This window comes from Pseudorca crassidens, chromosome 15, assembly GCF_039906515.1.
Source record: "Pseudorca crassidens isolate mPseCra1 chromosome 15, mPseCra1.hap1, whole genome shotgun sequence".
NCBI lineage: Eukaryota > Metazoa > Chordata > Mammalia > Artiodactyla > Delphinidae > Pseudorca > Pseudorca crassidens.
The window spans coordinates 30059112-30078715 of NC_090310.1; the positions used below are offsets into that span (position 1 = coordinate 30059112).

The 19604-nt window shown below is 50.0% G+C and overlaps 1 protein-coding gene across 5 annotated transcripts in view; it reads right to left on the reverse strand.

Moving 5' to 3' along the window:
* Positions 1-19604, reverse strand: part of CLEC16A (C-type lectin domain containing 16A) — a 207772-nt gene that overhangs the window by 120143 nt on the left and 68025 nt on the right. For all 5 annotated transcript variants that reach the window (XM_067706637.1, XM_067706638.1, XM_067706636.1 and 2 more), the window contains exons 12-13: positions 16663-16763; positions 3607-3729 (exon numbers count right to left, since the gene is read on the reverse strand). In XM_067706637.1, the coding sequence (XP_067562738.1) occupies positions 3607-3729; positions 16663-16763 (224 nt within the window). The remainder of the gene's footprint in view (positions 1-3606; positions 3730-16662; positions 16764-19604) is intronic.

Sequence of the window (19604 nt, forward strand, 5' to 3'; positions counted from 1 at the left end):
CTGACAGGTCCCCCGACATCCAGTGGGGGTACAGAGGGAGCCCCCATGTGCCAACCTCCTTCCCAATCAATTACAATTGAATGTTCTCATCAAAATCGCCTGTACCAAATGCTACCCAAAGTCCCCTTATGGGGGGAGAGGAGGCAGGAAAAATGGGTAACTACTTATTATTGAAGGCCTAGAAAGTGGCCATCTGCGGTCACTTTGCTTGTCCAGCATTCCTTCCCTTTCTTCAGGGACAAGCACCCCCAGTTTCCCTTGGAGATCCACTAGCCCTGCTCTCGGTCATGTGATTTGGGTGGAGCTGGTCCTGCTTCCCCTGTCCCAGGGGTGGGCACATCCCCCAGGCTGGTCAGGGCCATCCAGCCCCCTGGTCACAGTGACTGGGTAGGGGGCGAGCAAGGGAGCCAGTCACAGTCAGTAAGGCTCAGTTCCACAACTTACTGGAACCACCGGGCTCAAGACCCTCTCCTCGTGCTGGGCTGCGGAGAGGACAGGGACAGCGGTGGGGCCCTGATGGCCCGAGCACTATAGTCCGCAGTGGTCACCTCACCAGCGTGTTCTACAAACTGAGCCCTGAGTCCTCCCTTCCACCAGGCTGCCCAGTGTCTCTGCTACAGCAAGTCTAGAGCCCGACAGAGACAGGTGGCGGGAGCTGCAGGCAGTCATCTGGCCAAGGCAGAAGGCCACAGAGCCCAAAGACAGGCTTGAAAACATTGTTTGAGCCCCGGATTCAGCTGTGCCTCAAGCCAGCGCCCAACAGACTTGAAGTCATGCAAGCCAACAGTCTTGTTTGTTTGTTTGTATTGTCTCAGCGAGTCTCAGTTGGGTTTCTGTCAACTGCAACCAAGTTCTGACTAACACAACCTGCTGTCCTGCTGTGAGCCAGGCATGGTCTGGGTGCTTTAGAGACGCTCCCTCAAGGAGTCTCTCTAAAACCCCACTGCAATGGGTTCTCTAAAGGCTGAGGTTTAGAAAAGTGAAGTGGCTTGTCCCAAGTCTCACCCTGGGCTGTGGTGGACTCCAGGTGCGCTGAATGCCAAAACCCACATCTGGCATCGTGCCTAGAAAGCACCCGTGACCGCTGACTGAAGGGCATTCTGCTCTTAGCAAACTCCCCCTGAGTCTTTAATCTCATTTCTGGGGAGAGGCCTCCATGTGGAAGGAGGGGCCAGGAGAGGGGGTAGTTTCTAGGCCACATCTCGGAGGTCTTGGAAACAACAGGGACCAGGATGGACCACTGGGGAAAAACTCAAGGCAGACACACCGCTGCACACCTCCCTGGCTGGCCTTTAACGCTGTGCGCACGCATGCCTGCGTGCGTGCGTGCGTGCGTGTGTGTGTGTGTGTGTGTGTGTGTTAGGGCAGTGGTGGGGGTAGGGCAGCAAACAGGTGAGAAGAGGGAATCTGTTTGCCCAAAAATGAACTGGTTACATACGAGCAAAACCAGGCCTTCCTAAGCACGACACAACCCCAGGGGCCACCCGGGCAGAGGCTGGTTAGTCTCAGCTCGGCCGTTCTCCCCGTCCCAGCCCCACCACCACTTCTGCACCGCGGCCCAGGCCCAGCAGTGCCCCCCCTCCCCCTGCCCTCCTGCAAGCTCAGGAGTTCTCCGGAGCACAGTCTCACTCCCGCCTGCCCCTCCACAGAGCTGCGCTGTGGGCCAGGTCAGAAACGCCCCTCCTGCTGCCTCCAGGCAAGCGGATGGTGATTTTCCACCAAGACCCTTCTTCCTTTGCAAGTTCCTGCCAAGTTGCTGACTATTCCTCCTGCTGGTCCATCTCTCCAGGGGAACAGAGGGAGCAGCAAACTCCTGAGGCCTCATCGAAGCTTCCAGATTGTCCCTCTGAGCTGCCCCAACCTCTTCTCTTCAGAAATACACCGTCCTCAGGGGGCCTGCCGATCCTCCCCACCGTGGACGCTCCTCCCCAGCACCCAGGCCATGCTCCACCTTCCCCATCACCGAGGCCCGTCCAGTTACACAGCTCCTGCCAACCGGTCTGGGGCCACCATCCTCAGGAACGTGCTCCGCCTCCCCCAACTAGACCTCCCGTGGAAACTGACTCCACCGAGCGCCCCTTGGTCCTGAGCCACCCACATCTTTCTTGCCACCCAGGACACCTTCCTCCTGGCCCTCCCCCTCCCACGTGGGGCCTGGCCCAGGCTCTGGAGCTGGCTCCCCCTCTATATCACCTTCAGAGATCGGTAGTGGCCCAGAGCTCAGTCCTAGACACGCCTCTCTCCTCTCCTGTGACTTTAAAAACCATCTGTGAGGGCTTCCCTGGTGGCGCAGTGGTTGAGAGTCTGCCTGCCGATGCAAGGGACACGAGTTCGTACCCCGGTCCGGGAAGATCCCACATGCCAAGGAGCGACTAGGCCCGTGAGCCATGGCCACTGAGCCTGTGCATCCGGAGCCTGTGCTCCTCAACGTGAGAGGCCATAACAGTGAGAGGCCCGCATACCGCAAAAACAAACAAACAAAAAAAACATCTGTGAGCCCCACAGTGTTAGTTCTGGCCCTGACCCCACACTGAGGTCTAGATTCCACAGACCCCCAGCCGTGGCTCCTGGAGTACAGGATCCATGTCTGTCCCCTACTTCCTATACCCTCGTCCCTCGCATACAGAGGCTGGCATGCAGGAGGCACTCAATAAACATTTGTTGAGTTTACTGATACCCTTTAGGCCCTGGACCCGGTTCTCCAAGCCCCTGCACTCACTCCGCAGCAGTCACACTGTGCTTCTGGCCACCTCCCCCCTTGACTCTGAGGTCCTCATCTGCAGTCCCAACCCTGGACGCCTGCCCTTCTCCTGAGCCTGACTGGGGCCACCCCCTGGACTGCTCCTGATCACTCAGCCCAGCGGTTCTCTCTCCACCAGGCTGCATCTCCGTCCGGCCCTTCCCCGCGCACTCACTCACGCCCCGATGGCCTCTCTCCCTGCCTTGCAATTAGGGTTTCTCAGCCTCAGCATCATTGACATTTGGGGCCAGATAATCCTTTGCTGTGGGGGCCTGTCCTGTGCACTGTAGGATGTTTAGCAGCATCCTGGCCTCTGCTTACCAGATGCCAGTAGCAACCCCTCCCCAAGTTGTGACCACCAAAAATGTCCCAGGCAAAGCTGCCCCCAGCTGAGACCCACTGTGCTAGTTCATTCCACTTGCTCTTTCTAGCCCCTAATGTGGCTGTAGGTCGGTGCTGGCCAAGACCTCAGAACTAGGCTGACACGTGCCAGACACTGGGCACATCTCGTACTCATACTCTCAGCCTAGTTCATGCTCAAATGTGGCCTTGGGCCACCCCAAGAGGAGGGCTGCAGACACAGGCAAAACTGACCAAAGCAGGGTTGAGTATGGAAGGAGAAGAAAGAGAGGGTCTGGCACAAACACCATGGGGGAAGGAAAGAGGAGGAGACCTCGAGACGAAGACACAGCTGGATGGGAGGGGTCCGGGTGGCCCAGGGCACGGGGGTATGTGGCAGGGGAATGGCTGAGGTCTGCCTGGATTCCCAGCAGGGCCAGATCTAGAAGCCAGGGCTCCTGGTGCCAGTGTGGGGCCTGGTCCCCGTAACTCTACCAACCCTGGGAACCGCCTGCACGCCCGGGCACCTGGCTGGGCTGCGTTGTTCATGATCCTGATGAGTCTTTCAGCCAGTAGGTGGTTGTAGGTCGTCTTCTCGGCCGCAGTGGGCACCGGCAGCTGGATCCGCTCGAGTTTCTCAGGATCCATGCCTGAAACGGAGGGAAGGGGCCGGCTGTAGGCGCAGCTGGCCGTACCGAGTGCCCTCCGTGTCCTGAATGGCCCCTTCGAGCAGGTCTTCCTCAACCTCGGCCGTCCACGGTCCGTCTTTGTGATTCCTGCCATGACCGGTGCTGCCTGTACTATGACTCACCTCAGAGTTTTCTGTAACTGGAACTTAAGTAAATATATTAAAACATATATTTTCTTTTCTTTTCTTTTTTTTTTGGCCATGCCGCTCAGCTTGAGGGACCTTAGTTCCCGACCAGAGATTGAACCCAGGCCCTCGGCAGTGAAAGCGCCGAGTCCTAACCACTGGACCGCCAGGGAATTCCCTAAAACATACATTTTCTAATACTACTTGCAAATGGGAAATCAGCATGGCTGCAATACCAACAGCAACAAGGTTTTTACGTTTCAGCCAAAGACTGTTGACTGGCTACTCACTGTGGCCCGAGGCCTGCTCTGAATTAGAAAGGGCGATCGGCAGGTGCGTGAAAGGTGCTGAGGTTACACTAGCCCAACTGTGACATGCTCCTGGGCACAGCCAGAGGAGCGGGAAGGGGGTGGGAAAAGGAGAAACTCTGGCACTGTGGGGTTTGCTGCCGTTTCGGGGCTGGTCTGCGCACCCCCCGAGGGCACCCCTGTGTGAGACCCGTCCCACAATGGGGGAAACAGACCAGACAGAAAGGAACCTACAATCGTGCCCACCAATTGCATCTCCTGCTCTTAACACCAAACTGGAGAGCTGGGCCCCCGCGTGGGAAACACAGAGGCGGCAGCCCCATGCCGGGCTCACAGAAAGGCGCGAGAGCGGATCTATGGGGCTACGTTTAAGGGGCAGAGGAATCACTTTTCCTCCAGGGAAATCTAACAGCATTTCAATGACCAAGATGAGACGGGGGTGGGGGTGGGGTGGGGGAGGGTGAGGGTGGGGTGGGGGGCTTGGGAAAGGAGAGAGGGCACACTCAGAGTCTAAGTGAACCGAGCATCACTTTTCCTAAAGCAGGACCTGGGGGCTAGGGCGACAGGACGACCCCGCTGGGGTCACTTCGCCAGGCCAGGTGTGAGACGGGCAGTGCTCCAAAACCCTCTCCTCTCGCCGAGCACGGCTCTGGAAAACTAGGCTTGCAGAAAAGCTCGCAGAAACAAACATTTCACTTGCTCCACGCCTGGGGAGCTGGAAGGATTGTTTGTGCCTGAAGCACGTCTTTTCCTGTTATTCTGCAAAAGGGGGGTGGTGGCACTTCTGGGAACTCTTGAAATACGGCCCCTTGAGTACTAGATGATGCTTCATTTAGAACCCTGACAAAATACTGCAGGACAGCAGCGAGGAGCTGATCGTCTGGATTCTAAGTAACTCCCACACTCACACGTTGACGTAATAAAGCATAACAATATATCTTGCGCTACTGAATTCCTTCCAACTCCGAACCGGAGGCTAAGTCATGCCAAGGAGATGACACGGGTGGAGGCAGCCCGAGGGCTGGAGGTAAGCAGGTCCCCCTCTCACACCGCACCGATGTGGCTTCATCCAAAAATTTGATTGTGATGAAAATTTGATTTGTGGATTCTGTATCTCGTTTTGATGCTAAATGTCTAACTCTGAAGCATTCTGGTTTATTAAATGGCAAGAAGGACATCAACTGAATCTTTCTACCATTTGCTTTTTTCCAGAAATGTCAACACCGTGTGAATCTCTCTCTACCCTTTCGTTCTTGGCCCTCTGGGAACTGTCAGCAGCAGTTTTGGGGAAAACAATGGCTCCCCGGCCTGCCCGGCACATCACCCACTTCCATGACCCCCAACCCGTCACCCCACTTCAAAGAAGACGGAGCCAGCTTTTGGCTCCCCCGGGGACGCAGCGGCAGCCGTGAGGGCCTGGGTGGCAGACTCGGAGCAGCTCTTGAATTTCCATGGCGAGTTCCTTTTTTTGTCTCTTGCCTATTATTGCCCTGACTCCCTTAGAATTTGTCAAAAATGAGGAAATCTGCGGCAAAATCTTCTCTCAACAGGAAGAAAAATCTGCCAAGGTTATCCTGACCTTCCTCGGCTGGTAGCTCCACCCTCCGTGAAGCGGGGGAACCAGGGGGACTGAAAAACCTCAAGACATCACAGGACCAGATTCCAATGCAACCTCTTCCTTTAGTGAGGAAATTAAGGCCCAGAGATGTTAAGTCACGTCCCCAAGGTCACAGACCACGTTAGAGGCACAGTTAGAACTAGGTTGATTCTGGAGATGGACAGGATCCAGCTGGGAAGGGGGTGGCACCCCCTGTGTGGTGAGCTGACCACAGCAACAGTTTGAGAGGGGCCTGCCCTCTGGTCTGACAAAAGCAACCGCCCGCCCCGCAAGGCCTCCTCGTGCCCTTGGGCTCGTTCTCTCCCAGGGTTCTTGCTGCACTGTGGCCGGGATGGAAGGGGAAAGAGCCAGGTGCCAGGTGCTGGAAGAATTTTGTTTTGATACTTACCTCCTGGACTCTCAGCCTCCTTACATGTTCAATGGGAATAATTACAGAAACTGCCCGTCCCAGGGTTGCTGTCAGGACGCAGTAAGAAGCAGCACTCGGTCACGTTCAATAGTTACCTGTCGTTACCTTGCACTGATGGGAATTTTTACTTTGAACGTGGCTTAATGTAGTTCTATATCAGCTGTGTTATAAGAGGAAAGAAAGAATGAAAGAACAAAAGGACAGAAAGGAAAACAAGCTAACCAAAGCTAACGTCAAGCTATGCTAGAAGGCCCAAAGAAGGCATGCTGAACTGTCTGTGGGGAGTGCAGGGGACGAGCAGCTAGGTTGGATTCTGAAGGATGAGCTGCTCAGGGACGACCAGGACTTGCCAGGCCAAGGGGCAGGGCAGGGAGTATGGGAGAGCTCGGGGAGAGTGGGATCGGGGCTTTGGGTGGAAGTGATGAGGCAGAAGCTAGGGGAGGGACAGACATGGCTTGGATGCCAGGACCCCTGGAGGGCAGCTAGCAGGTGACATGATCTGGTTGTCATGGCCAACTCTAGAGCAGCCTCCATCCCCCTGGCCACTCAAGGTGATCTCCCTGCTTCCAGCACTTTCCCAAAACAGACTCCATGTTGCAATGCATCCTATGTGCAGTAGATTTTACCACCAGCCAAGGGGAGGCAGAGAGCAGGGTCCATTCCACACAACACATGGCAAAACTTCGTAAAGAACCCCTCTGGGCATCTCCGCTCTTTCCCCAAAGTTCCTGCTCGGCCAGGTGCCTCATTCCCTCCCCGTCTCTCTCTTTTTCCCACCACTGTCTCTAAGACATTCTTCTGGGTCCAAACAAAACAGTGGCTCACAGCTGTGAATGAACAAGGTCAGTGTGACAATATGACAATGATATGCATGTGAAAGGGAAACGGCACATGTGCAGGTGGACGGATGGACAGGCAGACAGACAGACACAGACACACACACACACACACACACACACACACACGTTTCCAGTCACTGAGATGCAGGTTTTGTTGCAAACCCGATCGAGTTCCTTCGCCAGCCATTTCCCTCTGACTAAAATAAACACTGTAGATAATATACTGTCCTATTTGCTTCAACCCCCTAAGTGCCGAGTGACAAATTCCAGAGAAACCCAGATGCACTTCACATGGCCCGGGAAGCTGCGTTCGCACGTCCAGATTCTAGCAGACCACACGCTTCCTCGTTCCCTCCCCACCGGGGTCAGATCCCGCTCTGCCCCAGTGAGTAAGAACGGGTCTCCCTTGTCATCACTCCCACCCTACAAGCAGCGGGCTGCGGCCTGGTGGGGGCCAAACTCCCAACTAACTAATTCAAAGAATCCCAAATAGAAGGGAAGGGTGTGGCTCCGTGATGTCAGTAACCAGCTCCTAAGCTTCCCCTCTGGGTTCTAGATTCTTCCTCCTTAGTGGAAACCCCCATTCAGGACAAGGGTAGAACAGACCCAGACCAAAGCTACATAAAAAGAAGTAGATAGACAAACCTGCATAAAGAGACCACAATAGTGCCAGGTAAAAATAATAGTCAAAAATTTTTTTCTTGGACTTCCTTGGTGGTGCAGGTTAAGAATCCTCCTGCCAATGCAGGGGACATGGGTTTGAACCCTGGTCCGGGAAGATCCCACATGCCGCGGAGCAACTAAGCCCGTGTGCCACAACTACTGAGTCTGTGCTCTAGGGCCTGCGAGCCACAACTACTGAGCCCGTGTGCCACAAGAACTGAAGCCCGCGTGCCTAGAGCCCATGCTCCACAACCAGAAGCCCGCACACTGCAACGAAGAGTGGACCCTGCTCACCGCAACTAGAGAAAGCCTGCACGCAGCAATGAAGATCCAATGCAGCCAAAAATAAATTAATTAATTAAAAAAAAATTTTTTTTCTTTCTTTAGGTCTCCTTTGCTGGAGTCACACAAGCATTGCCAGCTTTGGAAGACTATAGACCAACTATTTCGAAAGTTAACCAGATGTTGGGCCAATTTCCAATGTACTTCCAGTTCTGATTATGTGTCAGTCGAGATCCAAAATGATATTTTCCCAGCTCTCCGCATAGCAAAAGCCTCCCTTTATTATCCTGTTACCTTTCAACCTTTCCCATACCTCTCATCCATGTTCCAGTAACTTCTCAGCAAAACAAAAAAAGCAAAAAGCCCAAGATTCCTCTTGTGTAAACAATGATAAATGGAGGGGGCAGGGAGTAGAAGGGTTAGTGGGTGGAGCAGGGGAACCTTTAGGAAGACAAAGCCACAAAACTCACCCCCCTTCCCCTTCCCCTGGGCCAGGGCCCTGCAGACTTGACAAAGGAGAGAGGGCTGCATCTGCTATTACAGATAGGAACCAGTCTTCATCACGGGGCCCGACTGAATCACAGCGAGAGCCTTCCTCCAACCGGTCAACCCTTTCCACTGTGATATTCATTTCGGTGCAGCATCTAATCTATTATGATTTACTGGAAGGCCTGAGCTAACATTTGGTTTTTATTAACATTGCTTTTATGTTAAAATTGTCTTATGATGGAAAATCTATCGGAAAGAGACCATTTCATTAGGGGCCCTGCTTAGAGGGCACGGATCTGGAAAAGAGAGGCTGAAGGTTAAGTGCAGCTAACTGCCTGCTGCCTAACCAAAACAGCAACCACCCACCCACCCACCGCCGCCGCCGCCACCACCACCAAATGGCCCCCCCAAATGCAGAGCTGTGCTTGCAGGCCAGACTAGAGCATAAACCAAGCGGCAGCTCCCCCTGCTAGGCAGTTTCCCATGGGGGTACCCCAGGCACCTGGGCCTCAGGGTGCTGAACTTGAAGTCTCCAGCTTCCTCTCCAAACCTGCTTCATAGCCCACACTTGCTGGCTCTGGAAATGGCACCACCAGTCACACAGTGGCAGGAGGCAGGGCCCTGGGCATCACACAGACTCCTCTCGTGGTGCCCACTCCCACCCAAATCAAGCAGAAATCTCCGCCCCCGGCCCCTCTCCCGCCCTTGTCTCCCTGTCTTCATAAATGGCCACACACAGCTGCCCCAGTGTCCTTTTCACTCACCCCCCACATCCAGTCCATCAGCTCGTCCTGGCTGTAGCTCCAAAATGTATCGTAAAACTTTCCAGTCTTTCTCCATCCCCGTGGCCAACACGCCATAAGTCAGCCTACATTACCCGCCTGGACTACTGCAACAGCTTCCTCACAAGCCTCCCAGTGTTCTGCCTTGCAACTCACTCCCCCACCCTCATTAACTTACTTTCCATCCAGCAGCCAGAGTGATCTTGCAAAAATTTCCATCTGACCATGTCACTCTTCTACTTAAAAATTCTTTAGGTGTTTCCCACTGCACCTGGGATAAAATCTAAATTCCTTTTTGTGGCCTTCAAGGCCCTTCACGATCTGGTCCCTGCCCACCTGGTCAGCCTCACCTTGACCGGCTTTCTGCTCCTCAAACCTGTAAGGTCTTTTGCACCTCAGGGCCTTTGCACAGGCTGTTCCCTTTGCCTGGAGCACTCCTGCCTCAGATCTTTGCAGAGCCGATTCTTTCCCATTCTTCAGGCCTCAGCTCTGATGTCTGTTCCTCAGAGAAGCCTTCCCTGACCACCCAAGCTAGTGACCCCTGCACCACCACCCCTGGCTTCCTCCACAATCACAGATCACACCCGTCACGCTGTCTTCTCCTCCACCACTGTCGCCTTGCTCCCTCCGCAGCAGCCACACTCACCACCAGAAGAATCTCTGTTTGGTTCACCGCTGTGTTCTCAATATTAACCACACTGCCTGGCATCTAAGAAGGGCTTCAGAAATATTTGTCAGAAGGGTGAATGAATAAATGAAAAGCATTAGCAGGAAGTGGAAGAAGGAATTAAATTCCCTCGAATACACAGTCCCACTCTTAGGAAGAGAGGTGGGCTCCCCAACAGGACCTCGGCAGGGTCGTCTCTCTGGCCACATCATGGACGAAGGAGCGTGGCGTGCCAGCCACCACTTCTCCACTCCCCAGCACACGGCGGGGCTCCTGGAAGGAAGCCTGCTCAGAAAGCCAGCCCCCCGTAAGACGAAGTGTTCACCCACGTGCCCCCTGACCCTCTGGAGCTGGGCATCCCCACCGCCCCCAACAGCACCCTCCCTGCGGAGGCCCTGAGCACCGAGCACCGGCTGCCAGGAAGAGAGCAGCGCTGGGGAGCTGCCACTCAGCTGAGAGGCAATCAGTCAGCAAGCTTTGGCTGAGTGCTGACCGGGTGTCGGGCACCGAGCTGAGTACTGCAGGAGGCCGTTGAGAGCGACACGGTCTCTGCCTTCAGAGGCCCAGCGGTCCAGAGTGGGAGAGAAAACATGCAGAGCAAAAGTATAAAAAAGTGCCATGGGAACTTCATGGAAATTAAAAGCGTCTGCTTTTCCAAAGGTATTATTAAGAAAATGAAAAGGCCAGCCACAGACTGGGAGGAAATCTTTGCAAAACACATCTGATAAAGGACTTGTATATAGAATATAAAGAACTCTCAAAACTCAACAATAAGAAAATGGACAATCCATTAAAACACGGGCAAAGGAAATGAGAAGATGGCAGACTAAGTACTGAAAAAGCTGTTCAACGTCATTAGTCGTTAGGGAAACGCAAATTAAAATCACAATACGACACCACTATGTACCCATTAAAATGACTAAAATAAAAAAGGTGGTCGTGCCACCCACTGGTGAGGGTGTCAGAACACCAGAACCCTCGTGCACTGGAGGTGGGATGTAAGAGCACGCGTTCGCTTTGGAAGATAGTTTGACAGTTTCTTAAGAACAAACACACACACACCTATCACATGATTCAGTCATCCCATTCCTCAGCAGTTGTCCAAGAAAAATGGAAATACATGCCCATACAAAGACTTATATACAAGTGTTCACGGCAGCTTTGTTTGTAATGGTCAAAAGCTGGAAACAACCCAAACGTCCGTTCACAGGTGAACGGGTAAACAAATTGTGGTACATTTACACATGGAATACTACTCAAACATAAGAAGAAAGGAACCACAGATACACACAGCAACATGGACGAATCTCAAAATAATTACGCAGATTGAAAGAAGCCATACAAAAGAAGAGTATTTATCGCATGATTTTATTTACATAAAAGTCTAGAAAGTGCAAACCAAGCTATAGTGGCAGGGAGCAGTTCAGAGTTGCCTAGGGAGAGGGGTGGGAGATGAGAGGGACGGAGGGGTGACAAAGGGCAGGAGAAAACTTTTGGAGTGATGGATACGTACACTGACTTGACTGTGGTGATAGTTTCATGGGTGTATAAATGTGTCAAAACTTATCAAATTGTACACTTTAAATATGTGCAGCTCACTGTTTATCAATTATACCTTGATAAAACTTTCTTTTTTAAATGCTACAGCTTCCAGCCAAGAAAGGCAAACCATCTAAAACAATGGTTATGAGACACTGGACAAGACAACAGGCATCACAGGAGGGTGATCCTGAGAGAGAAGAAACTAAGGCCGTGTGCCCAGTGATTGCTCCAGGTCACCGTCTGGAAAGTTTCCAGGACTCACCACAGACTGAGAAAACCCAAACAAAGCTCACGGTCTCTCTGAGGTGAGAAGGCAGAGTCTGCAGTTCAGAGAGGCCAAGTGGCTGGAATTGATATAAGACAGTAGCAGAGACGGGGGAACTGCACAGATCGGCAAGAGGGGTCCTTCTTAGGCTCCCGCTGTGTCCTGCCCTGTGCATGCAGGTGAGGAAAGGGAAAGGCCTGCTGGGAGGAGGCAGGTGGAACAACCCCAGGAGCTCACATGGGGCTGAGAAGAGCTCACATTCCCAGCGGCCAGCGTGGAAGGACTACCTAATCATGGCTCATCCAGTAGAGCCCTTGGAAGGGGACGGCCTCTGTACTGGGGTCAAGTGAGCCAGGGACTAACGGGTGCTCTGGACTAGCACCAACCAAGCTCAAAAGCAAGCGCCTAAGAAGACCCAAACGACTCCTAGTAACTTCACCTTGTCCCAGGACAAAGCCCAAAAATCTTGAAAGGAAGCAAGAATTCAGCATCCAACAACATAAAATTCATAGTAACTGTCAACCAATCAAAAAATATCTGGGGGCTTCCCTGGTGGCGCAGTGGTTGAGAGTCCGCCTGCCAATGCTGAGAACACGGGTTCGTGCCCCGGTCTGGGAAGATCCCACATGCCGCGGAGTGGCTAGGCCCGTGAGCCATGGCCGCTGAGCCTGCGCGTCCGGAGCCTGTGCTCCGCAACGGGAGAGGCCACAACAGTGAGAGGCCTGCGTACCGCCAAAAAAATTAAATAAATAAATCTGGCATGCCAAAAAAAAAAACGGGAAAATATAACAAATATAACCTAAAATCAAACCAGAAGAAAAATCAATAATAGAAATATAGCTAGAAATTACACAGATGATAGAATAGACAAAAAGAAATCAGAAGGGAAATTATAAAATATTTTAAACTGAATAAAAATTAAACCACATATATCAAAATTTACTGCAGGCAGCTAAAGCAGTGCTTAGAGGAAAATGTACAGCATTAAACTCATATTTTATAAAAGAAGAAAAGTTTAAAAATCAATGACTGGTATTGAGAGGCTATGACTGAAAAGGAATAGCATGAGGGAATTTTTTGCTTGATAGAACTACAACGTAACACCCGATTATAGCAGTGTTCACACAAATCCATAAATATGCTAAAATTAATGGAACTACACACAAAATGAGTCAATTTTATTGTATGTTAATTTTCAAAAGTAAAATAAAATAAACTGAGTAGCATTAAAAAAAATCAATGATTTAAGCTTCCATCTTAACAAAAAGAAGAGTAAATTAAAATTGAAGTAAGCAGCTAAAGGTAAGAAATAAAGAACAGAAATCAATGAAATATAAAACAGAGAAAAAAAATCAATGAAACCAAAAGAAAGTTCTTTGAGAGGACCAATAAAATTAATATAAAATTGATAAATTTCTAGCCAAACTGATCAGGAAAAAAAAAATGAAGACCTCAACTATTGATACCATGAATTAGAAAGGGGGCACTACTATAGATCCTACAGACATTAAGAGGCTAATAAAAGGGGAATTCCCTGGTAGTCCAGTGGTTAGGACTCTGTGCTTTCACTGCAGGGGGCACACGTTCGATCCCTGGTAGGGGAACTTAGATCCCACATGCTGCACAGCACGACCGAAAAAAAAGGAAAAATGAAAAAAAAAAAGGAGGATAATAAAGGAATATAGTAAAAAAGTTTATGCCAATAAATTCAACAGTTTAGATGAAATGACAAATTCCTTGAAAGACACAAGCTACCAAAACTTGAACAGAAGAAACAGATAAGCTTTAATAGCCCAATATCTACTATAGAAATTGAATACTTTGAAACCTTTTCTCAAAGAAAACTCCAGGCCCAGATGGCTTCACTGGTGAATTCTACCAAATAGTAAAATAAAGGAAGAAATAATACCAGTTCTACCAAAACTCCTCCAAGAAATTCAGGAGGAGGGAATACTTTCCAATTAATTTCATAAGGTAAGCATAACTTGAGAGCAAACAAAACAAGAGAATTACAGGGAGACCACAGACTAATAACACTCAGGAACACAGATGCAAAAATCCTTAACAAAGTTTTAGCAAATCAAATCTGGCAAAGTATAAGATGTGCCTGCCACACTAGGCGGTACTAACCCAGAGTGAGTATCACCTGAAGGGATCAGAGAAAATTCCAGGAGAAGGTGAGTTCTCAGCAGACCCTTGAAGTTGAGCAGAATTTCAATAGGTGGTGATGTTACGGCAGAGAAAACGGCAGGAAAAAACAGATGGATACAAGAAGGTGGCAGATCAGCCAAGAACAGGTAGGCGTGTTGGCTCTGACTGGGGCGGCTGCCAGCCTTCCAAAGAAGCTCCCTTCTCTGGGAGCAGTTCCAGACACAGAGCTGAAACCCCTGGAGCCAGCTCTGTGCTATGTGACCCTGACTCTCACCCACCCCACCCCCAGCCATAACTGACTTCCGGAGTTAGACATATCACCAACCTGGAACAATGAGATCTCTTGCCCAACAGTTTGAAACCTGAACGGAGACAGACTCCCTGCCTGGGATTTGATGGGCCCACAACACAATCTACCTTAAGGGAAGTCCCCAGAGCTGGTCCTGCCCTTCCCTTGGCTTTTTGGCAACTTCTTGGATCCCATGAGCTGCCCCAGGGGCCTTCCTATAAGACTCTCTCTCTTCGTTAAGTTAATGTGAGGTGGTTTCCACGCCTTGCAACCAAAAGAATATTAAAGAGTTCAGTGAGTACCATGACAGCCACTGCAAGTTTATCTCCATGCAAGAGTTCAATCACTGCGTAGTAAAGTTTGACTCCCTGGGCCGGAGCCAAGGGTCTATGACAGGGAAGTTGGTGGAATCAGGTCAAGTTAGAATGGTGGGTGCGATCTAGATACTCAAAATGGCAGGTACAGGAGACTGGAGTTCAAGGGAGAGAAGAAAGCACCAAAGGTTTCTGAACAGGGGAAGGACACGGTCAACACATCTTACAGAGAATCACCCGGCAGTGCTGTGGAGGATGGATTATAAAATGGTCGTGTGTTTGACCCCTCGGGGAGGCTGCGATAATGGCCACCGGGATGGTGCTCAATATCTCTCTTGCTCTCGTGCCTTTGGTTCTCGCCTCTAGCACCTAACTTAGAGCCAGGCACTGAGTTGTGCTCAGTTAAATTCTGCTGATCAGATAGGCTGAAGAGGGAGAAATGACAACACCTGATGACTAAATGCTGGGATCAAAGGAGGGAAAGAGCTAAAGGTCGTGGCAGTTTCAACCTTGGCTGGCAATTTCAACTGAACCAGAAATGGCAGGAAGCGTGATGAGGTCAGGGTATATTTTGGGGGGATGAGTGTGGTGTAGACAGACTGTTTCAAAGTGTTGCTCAATCACCTAGGTAGAAGTCTCCAGCGTGCAAGGGCCAGGAGTTCAGACTGCAGGGCTGGAGTGAGGCGGGCATGGAAGGGGAGGGTCGGGGGAACGGCAGGCAATCCATGGGTGGGACCGACTCCCATCGGTCAGGCTTGGAGTTCTGTTTACTCCCACTAACTGAGGGCTCCCGTGTGCCAGTCACCAAGGCAGGAGCTGGAGGGAGTCGCAGAAGCCATGGGAGTGAACGAGATTGTGGAGGGAGGATTCGGAGCTTGCTAGGCATCTTTTAGAGAAGTCTCGGGCTAGATCTACACCCTTGCACGTGAGCACAATGACTTATGCAGGAGAAGAGCCATCATGGCCGGTCCCGTCTCTAGTGGGAAAAGCCTGGAAATGGACTCAGTGTCATTCAGTAAGGGGATGGCGCACTAAATGATGGCACAGACACAGGATTAAAAAGCACGAGGCAGCTCTACAGGGATGGGAAGTGACGTGTTGATACATGATGATGTGAGAAAAACAAGGCACAAAACAGACAATAAAGAATGAACCTCCATGTTGGGCAGGGAGTGGGGAACCCACATAAATAAAATAATATACACTTGTACTTGGGTTTGCATGGATATCTTTAAAAAGACACACAAGAAACTGTTAACGTGAACTGCCTGTGAAGAAGAGAACTGGAGGACAAACGAGAGAGGAGGCCTCTTTCACTATATTTCCTTTTGCCACTAATCAACTTATCATGATTAATGATTTAAGAGTAAGTACATACTTTATGTTGAGTGCTTTCTAAATGACTCCAGGCATAGGCTGTCTTAGTAAAACCCACCTCCAACTACCTCCCAATAAGCTCATGAAAAACCTACTAAAACAACACTTGATGCAAAGTCTCATCTATGCCAAGCCCAGCACTTGGCAGGGGCCAGAGGAATATTCTTGACTTCTTCAAAGAGATTCTGATGTGGTGCTTTGAGAACTTGCCCGTGTCAAGCCAGGTGGCACACACACCAGCGACTGTTCTCAGAGAGGAAGTAAATGAATGGATTCTAATCAAATCTGTCAGCTCCGCGGGAGTCTGACCACTCGGCCTCAACAAGGGAAGCCAGAGAACCACACCTTTCTTCAGAAAGGAAACCTACGCTTCCACACAATCCACTCAGAGTCTATTTTAGCTCTGAACCCAGAACAGCACATCAACTTTTATAAATAGCAAAACCAAGATTACAATTTGACTGATTTCTGTTCTGATGTTAGGAAAGAGGTAGGAAGCCTAAGTCAGTTGTAAACCAAGGGGTGGAAAGCAAAGCACAGTGCGAACAGTCATGCTGGGTTGGACGGTCAACACTTGAAACTCCCCCTCTGCCTGCCCCAGCCCCGTGCTGCCTGAGTAACCGATTCCCGCGGCTTTAGTCTGTAGAAAAGCACCTGAGAAATTCTAACGAGGTTGAAGAGAAGTCCTGTGGGAGTCTGCCAAAACCAGAAAGGAAATTCTTCAAGGAAAGCAGCTTTCCTTTTCCCTGAAGGCGGACAAGCTGAGCAGCTTACCTTTGTTATGAGACATCGCGTACAAGAGGCAGAGCACGAAGAGCGCGTGGTAATCGTCATCTGGGCTGTCTAGGGCATGGTACACCATATCCAGGAAGGGTCTGGAAAAGAGGGGCACGCATGAGCCTCGTGGCACGCACGAGCCTCACCTGCACACGGGAAGCAGCTGCCTTAGTTAGCCCTTTACAGCCCCACCGCCAGCATGCAGCACATCCGCTGTGTGCCCAGTCCAGCACCAGGCCTGGAGGACACAAAGGGGACTGAGAGGCAGGCCCCGCCCGTGCGAAGCTGTCGTCTCCAGGGTAAACCGACTAAGGAACGAACCAACCACTTAATCACTCGGCATCGTTCACCCGCTGTCCCAGACACTGGGGATAAATGATACCAAGTCTCTGGTCTTGTGGCACTTCCATGCCAGGGGGCAGACAGAGAATGGACACGCCACATCATCACTTCAAAGAGTGGCAAGAGAATGAAGAAAACGGGGCAATGTAATAGACTCACGCTAGCAGACAAGGTACCAACAAGTCTGAACAATTTTAGAATGTGGACCCTGGAGCAAGAACTGCCTGGGTTCGACTTCTGATTCTGCCTCTACTTAGCTGCAAACCCTTGGGTACATTACCTAAAGCTTTCCCCCATCTGCAAGGTGGGGATTAAACCCTTCGGGGTTACAGTGAAGATTCAAGTGAAATGAAAACAGAGAGGCATTTAACACAGGCCCAGGCACAGGGTGGAAAGTGCTCATACATGAGAGCTGCTGTTGGATTTCTATTTTGAGTATTCCAAGGGCACTTCTCCACGATCTCACTTTGGCAGGTCCTGGCCCAGTGATTTCTTGGGCTGACCTTCCCGGACTGGAAGGGATCGATAGGAAGTCTCTCGCCTGATGCTTTGTGGGTGAGATCTATAGAGTGGCTGCAAATATCACAAACCGCACACCCTAAATGCTGCCCTTCCAGGTGAAGGGCCTGGCCCGGAAAGACTCTTCAACACGAGGATAATAGAATATGCACAGATCTGGCCTGTAGGCAGGCGGCTCTGATCCCATGACTGTCTGCGGCTGCCCCCGGATGCCAGGTTGAAGCCAAGAGAACACAGCAACTCGATGAGTGACCAAGGGCACACTTTATCCCTGGAAGGACACAAGCTACTGTCAACACTGCTGACTGGGCGGGGAGGTGGGGGGGCGAGATGGTGCAGCAGAGAAACAGGGAGACTATTCACTGCAAAACATTTTATACTTTTTTGAATTTTGATACTCCACAAATGTATCACCGATTCAAAATATTATATTGAAAAATGCAGAAGCAGTGAAACGCACTTGTCATAACATTTCAAACAAACACGTGACACACAGAAATTAAAGGAAGAAACTTTTAAGGAACATTTATGTTCAGGCTCTATTTCTCCGGAGCCCCCGATCTGTCATCACCATTCAAATGCGCGAATAGTTTTGCCATGTGTGGATCTGTTTTTTCCTAAGCGCCTAGCAATAACGCTTCCAAACGTAAGAGCAGGATAAAGTATAAAACACTTTCTTGTAAGCCAGCTGCTTGGAATTTGGACTGTATTTTCCTTTGGGAATAATAAGAATAACCAAATGCCCAGTAGCAGAGGGAGGGCTCAGTGGATATACCATCTTGCATGAGATGAAGTATTATGAAGCCATTAGAATTTTGTTTACTAAGAGTACAATAAAGTGAAAAAGATGCTTGGGGTTTGATATTAGAGAAAACCAAGAATAAAAAGTAATATACATGGCTATTGGGGGTATAAGCTATTGGGGAGAAGAAGGGCAGAATTCCCACTATATTGGCACTGAAAACTGACTGGCAGGAAATCACCAAAATGCTAATAACAGCTGCCTTTGAATTATGGAGAGCTTTTTTCCCTTCTTTATACTTTTCAAGCTTTTTTACATTTTCTGAATGTATATTACTTTTTAAATTTTAAAAGAATTTTTTTTTTTTTTTAAAGAAAAGAGAGAATGTTGTGAATGGTTTCTGGTCCCTTACGCCTATATTTAACCATGAATGCAGATACAGCCCACAGTGTATGGCAAATATAAGGACAGTTCCACTTTGTACTATGCTGTTTCTTTGGACAAATAGACCAATGTCAAGATCCAATTCATGTCAAGGACAAACTGTCCCCTCCCTCACCCTCAGTGCCCTCCTCCTGGCTCAGTGCAGGTGAGAGGACAGAAGTCCGTGGCGGTGTCTCTGACAGCCAACAACTCAATACCTTTGCAAAGGTATTGGCAACTCTCCACCAGGGACAGTCTCTCCCTAGCACCTGGTCTCAGAGCAGAGCGCAGCTCCTGCCCAGAGTCCCTGGGGGTCACAAATCTGCATGTGGCCCAACTTAAGACACAGGATCAGCTTCCATCACGAACCACGTGGTAGAAGATGACAAGGTCACCGAAAGTTAAGAAACAATCTCAATCAACTCTAAGAAAACCCCTCTCTTCATTAAAATTCAGGAAAAAAAGAAGTCTCAACTCCAACACTCCAACGTAACTTTCTGGTCGGTTGACTTTTTGTTTTTTGACAATACATGGGTATTTTTCCTCCTTTAGGAAAGCTACAGTATTACCATACTATGCAAATACGTGCTGTTTCCATTTATTAGATCCTAAGAAACTGAACACATCATGACAGTATTCATGGAAAGGCAGCCGCTAATATTCTATTAAGTAGATGCGCCTACATTAGCCTAAGCATCCCCCACGACATGTCAGTTTTGGTTTTTCAATGATTCATATTCAAATTAAAGCCATGCAAGCACCTAAAGGTTGCTTCCCCCTCCCTTTCTGTGTTTAGAATGATTTTCTTAATTTTCAGAGCTTCAGGTGTCACATTTTGTGGTCACAACACAAAATCAGAAAGGTCCTTGTCAGTACAACTGACGGCCCACATTGTGCTGCAATGACTTTTATT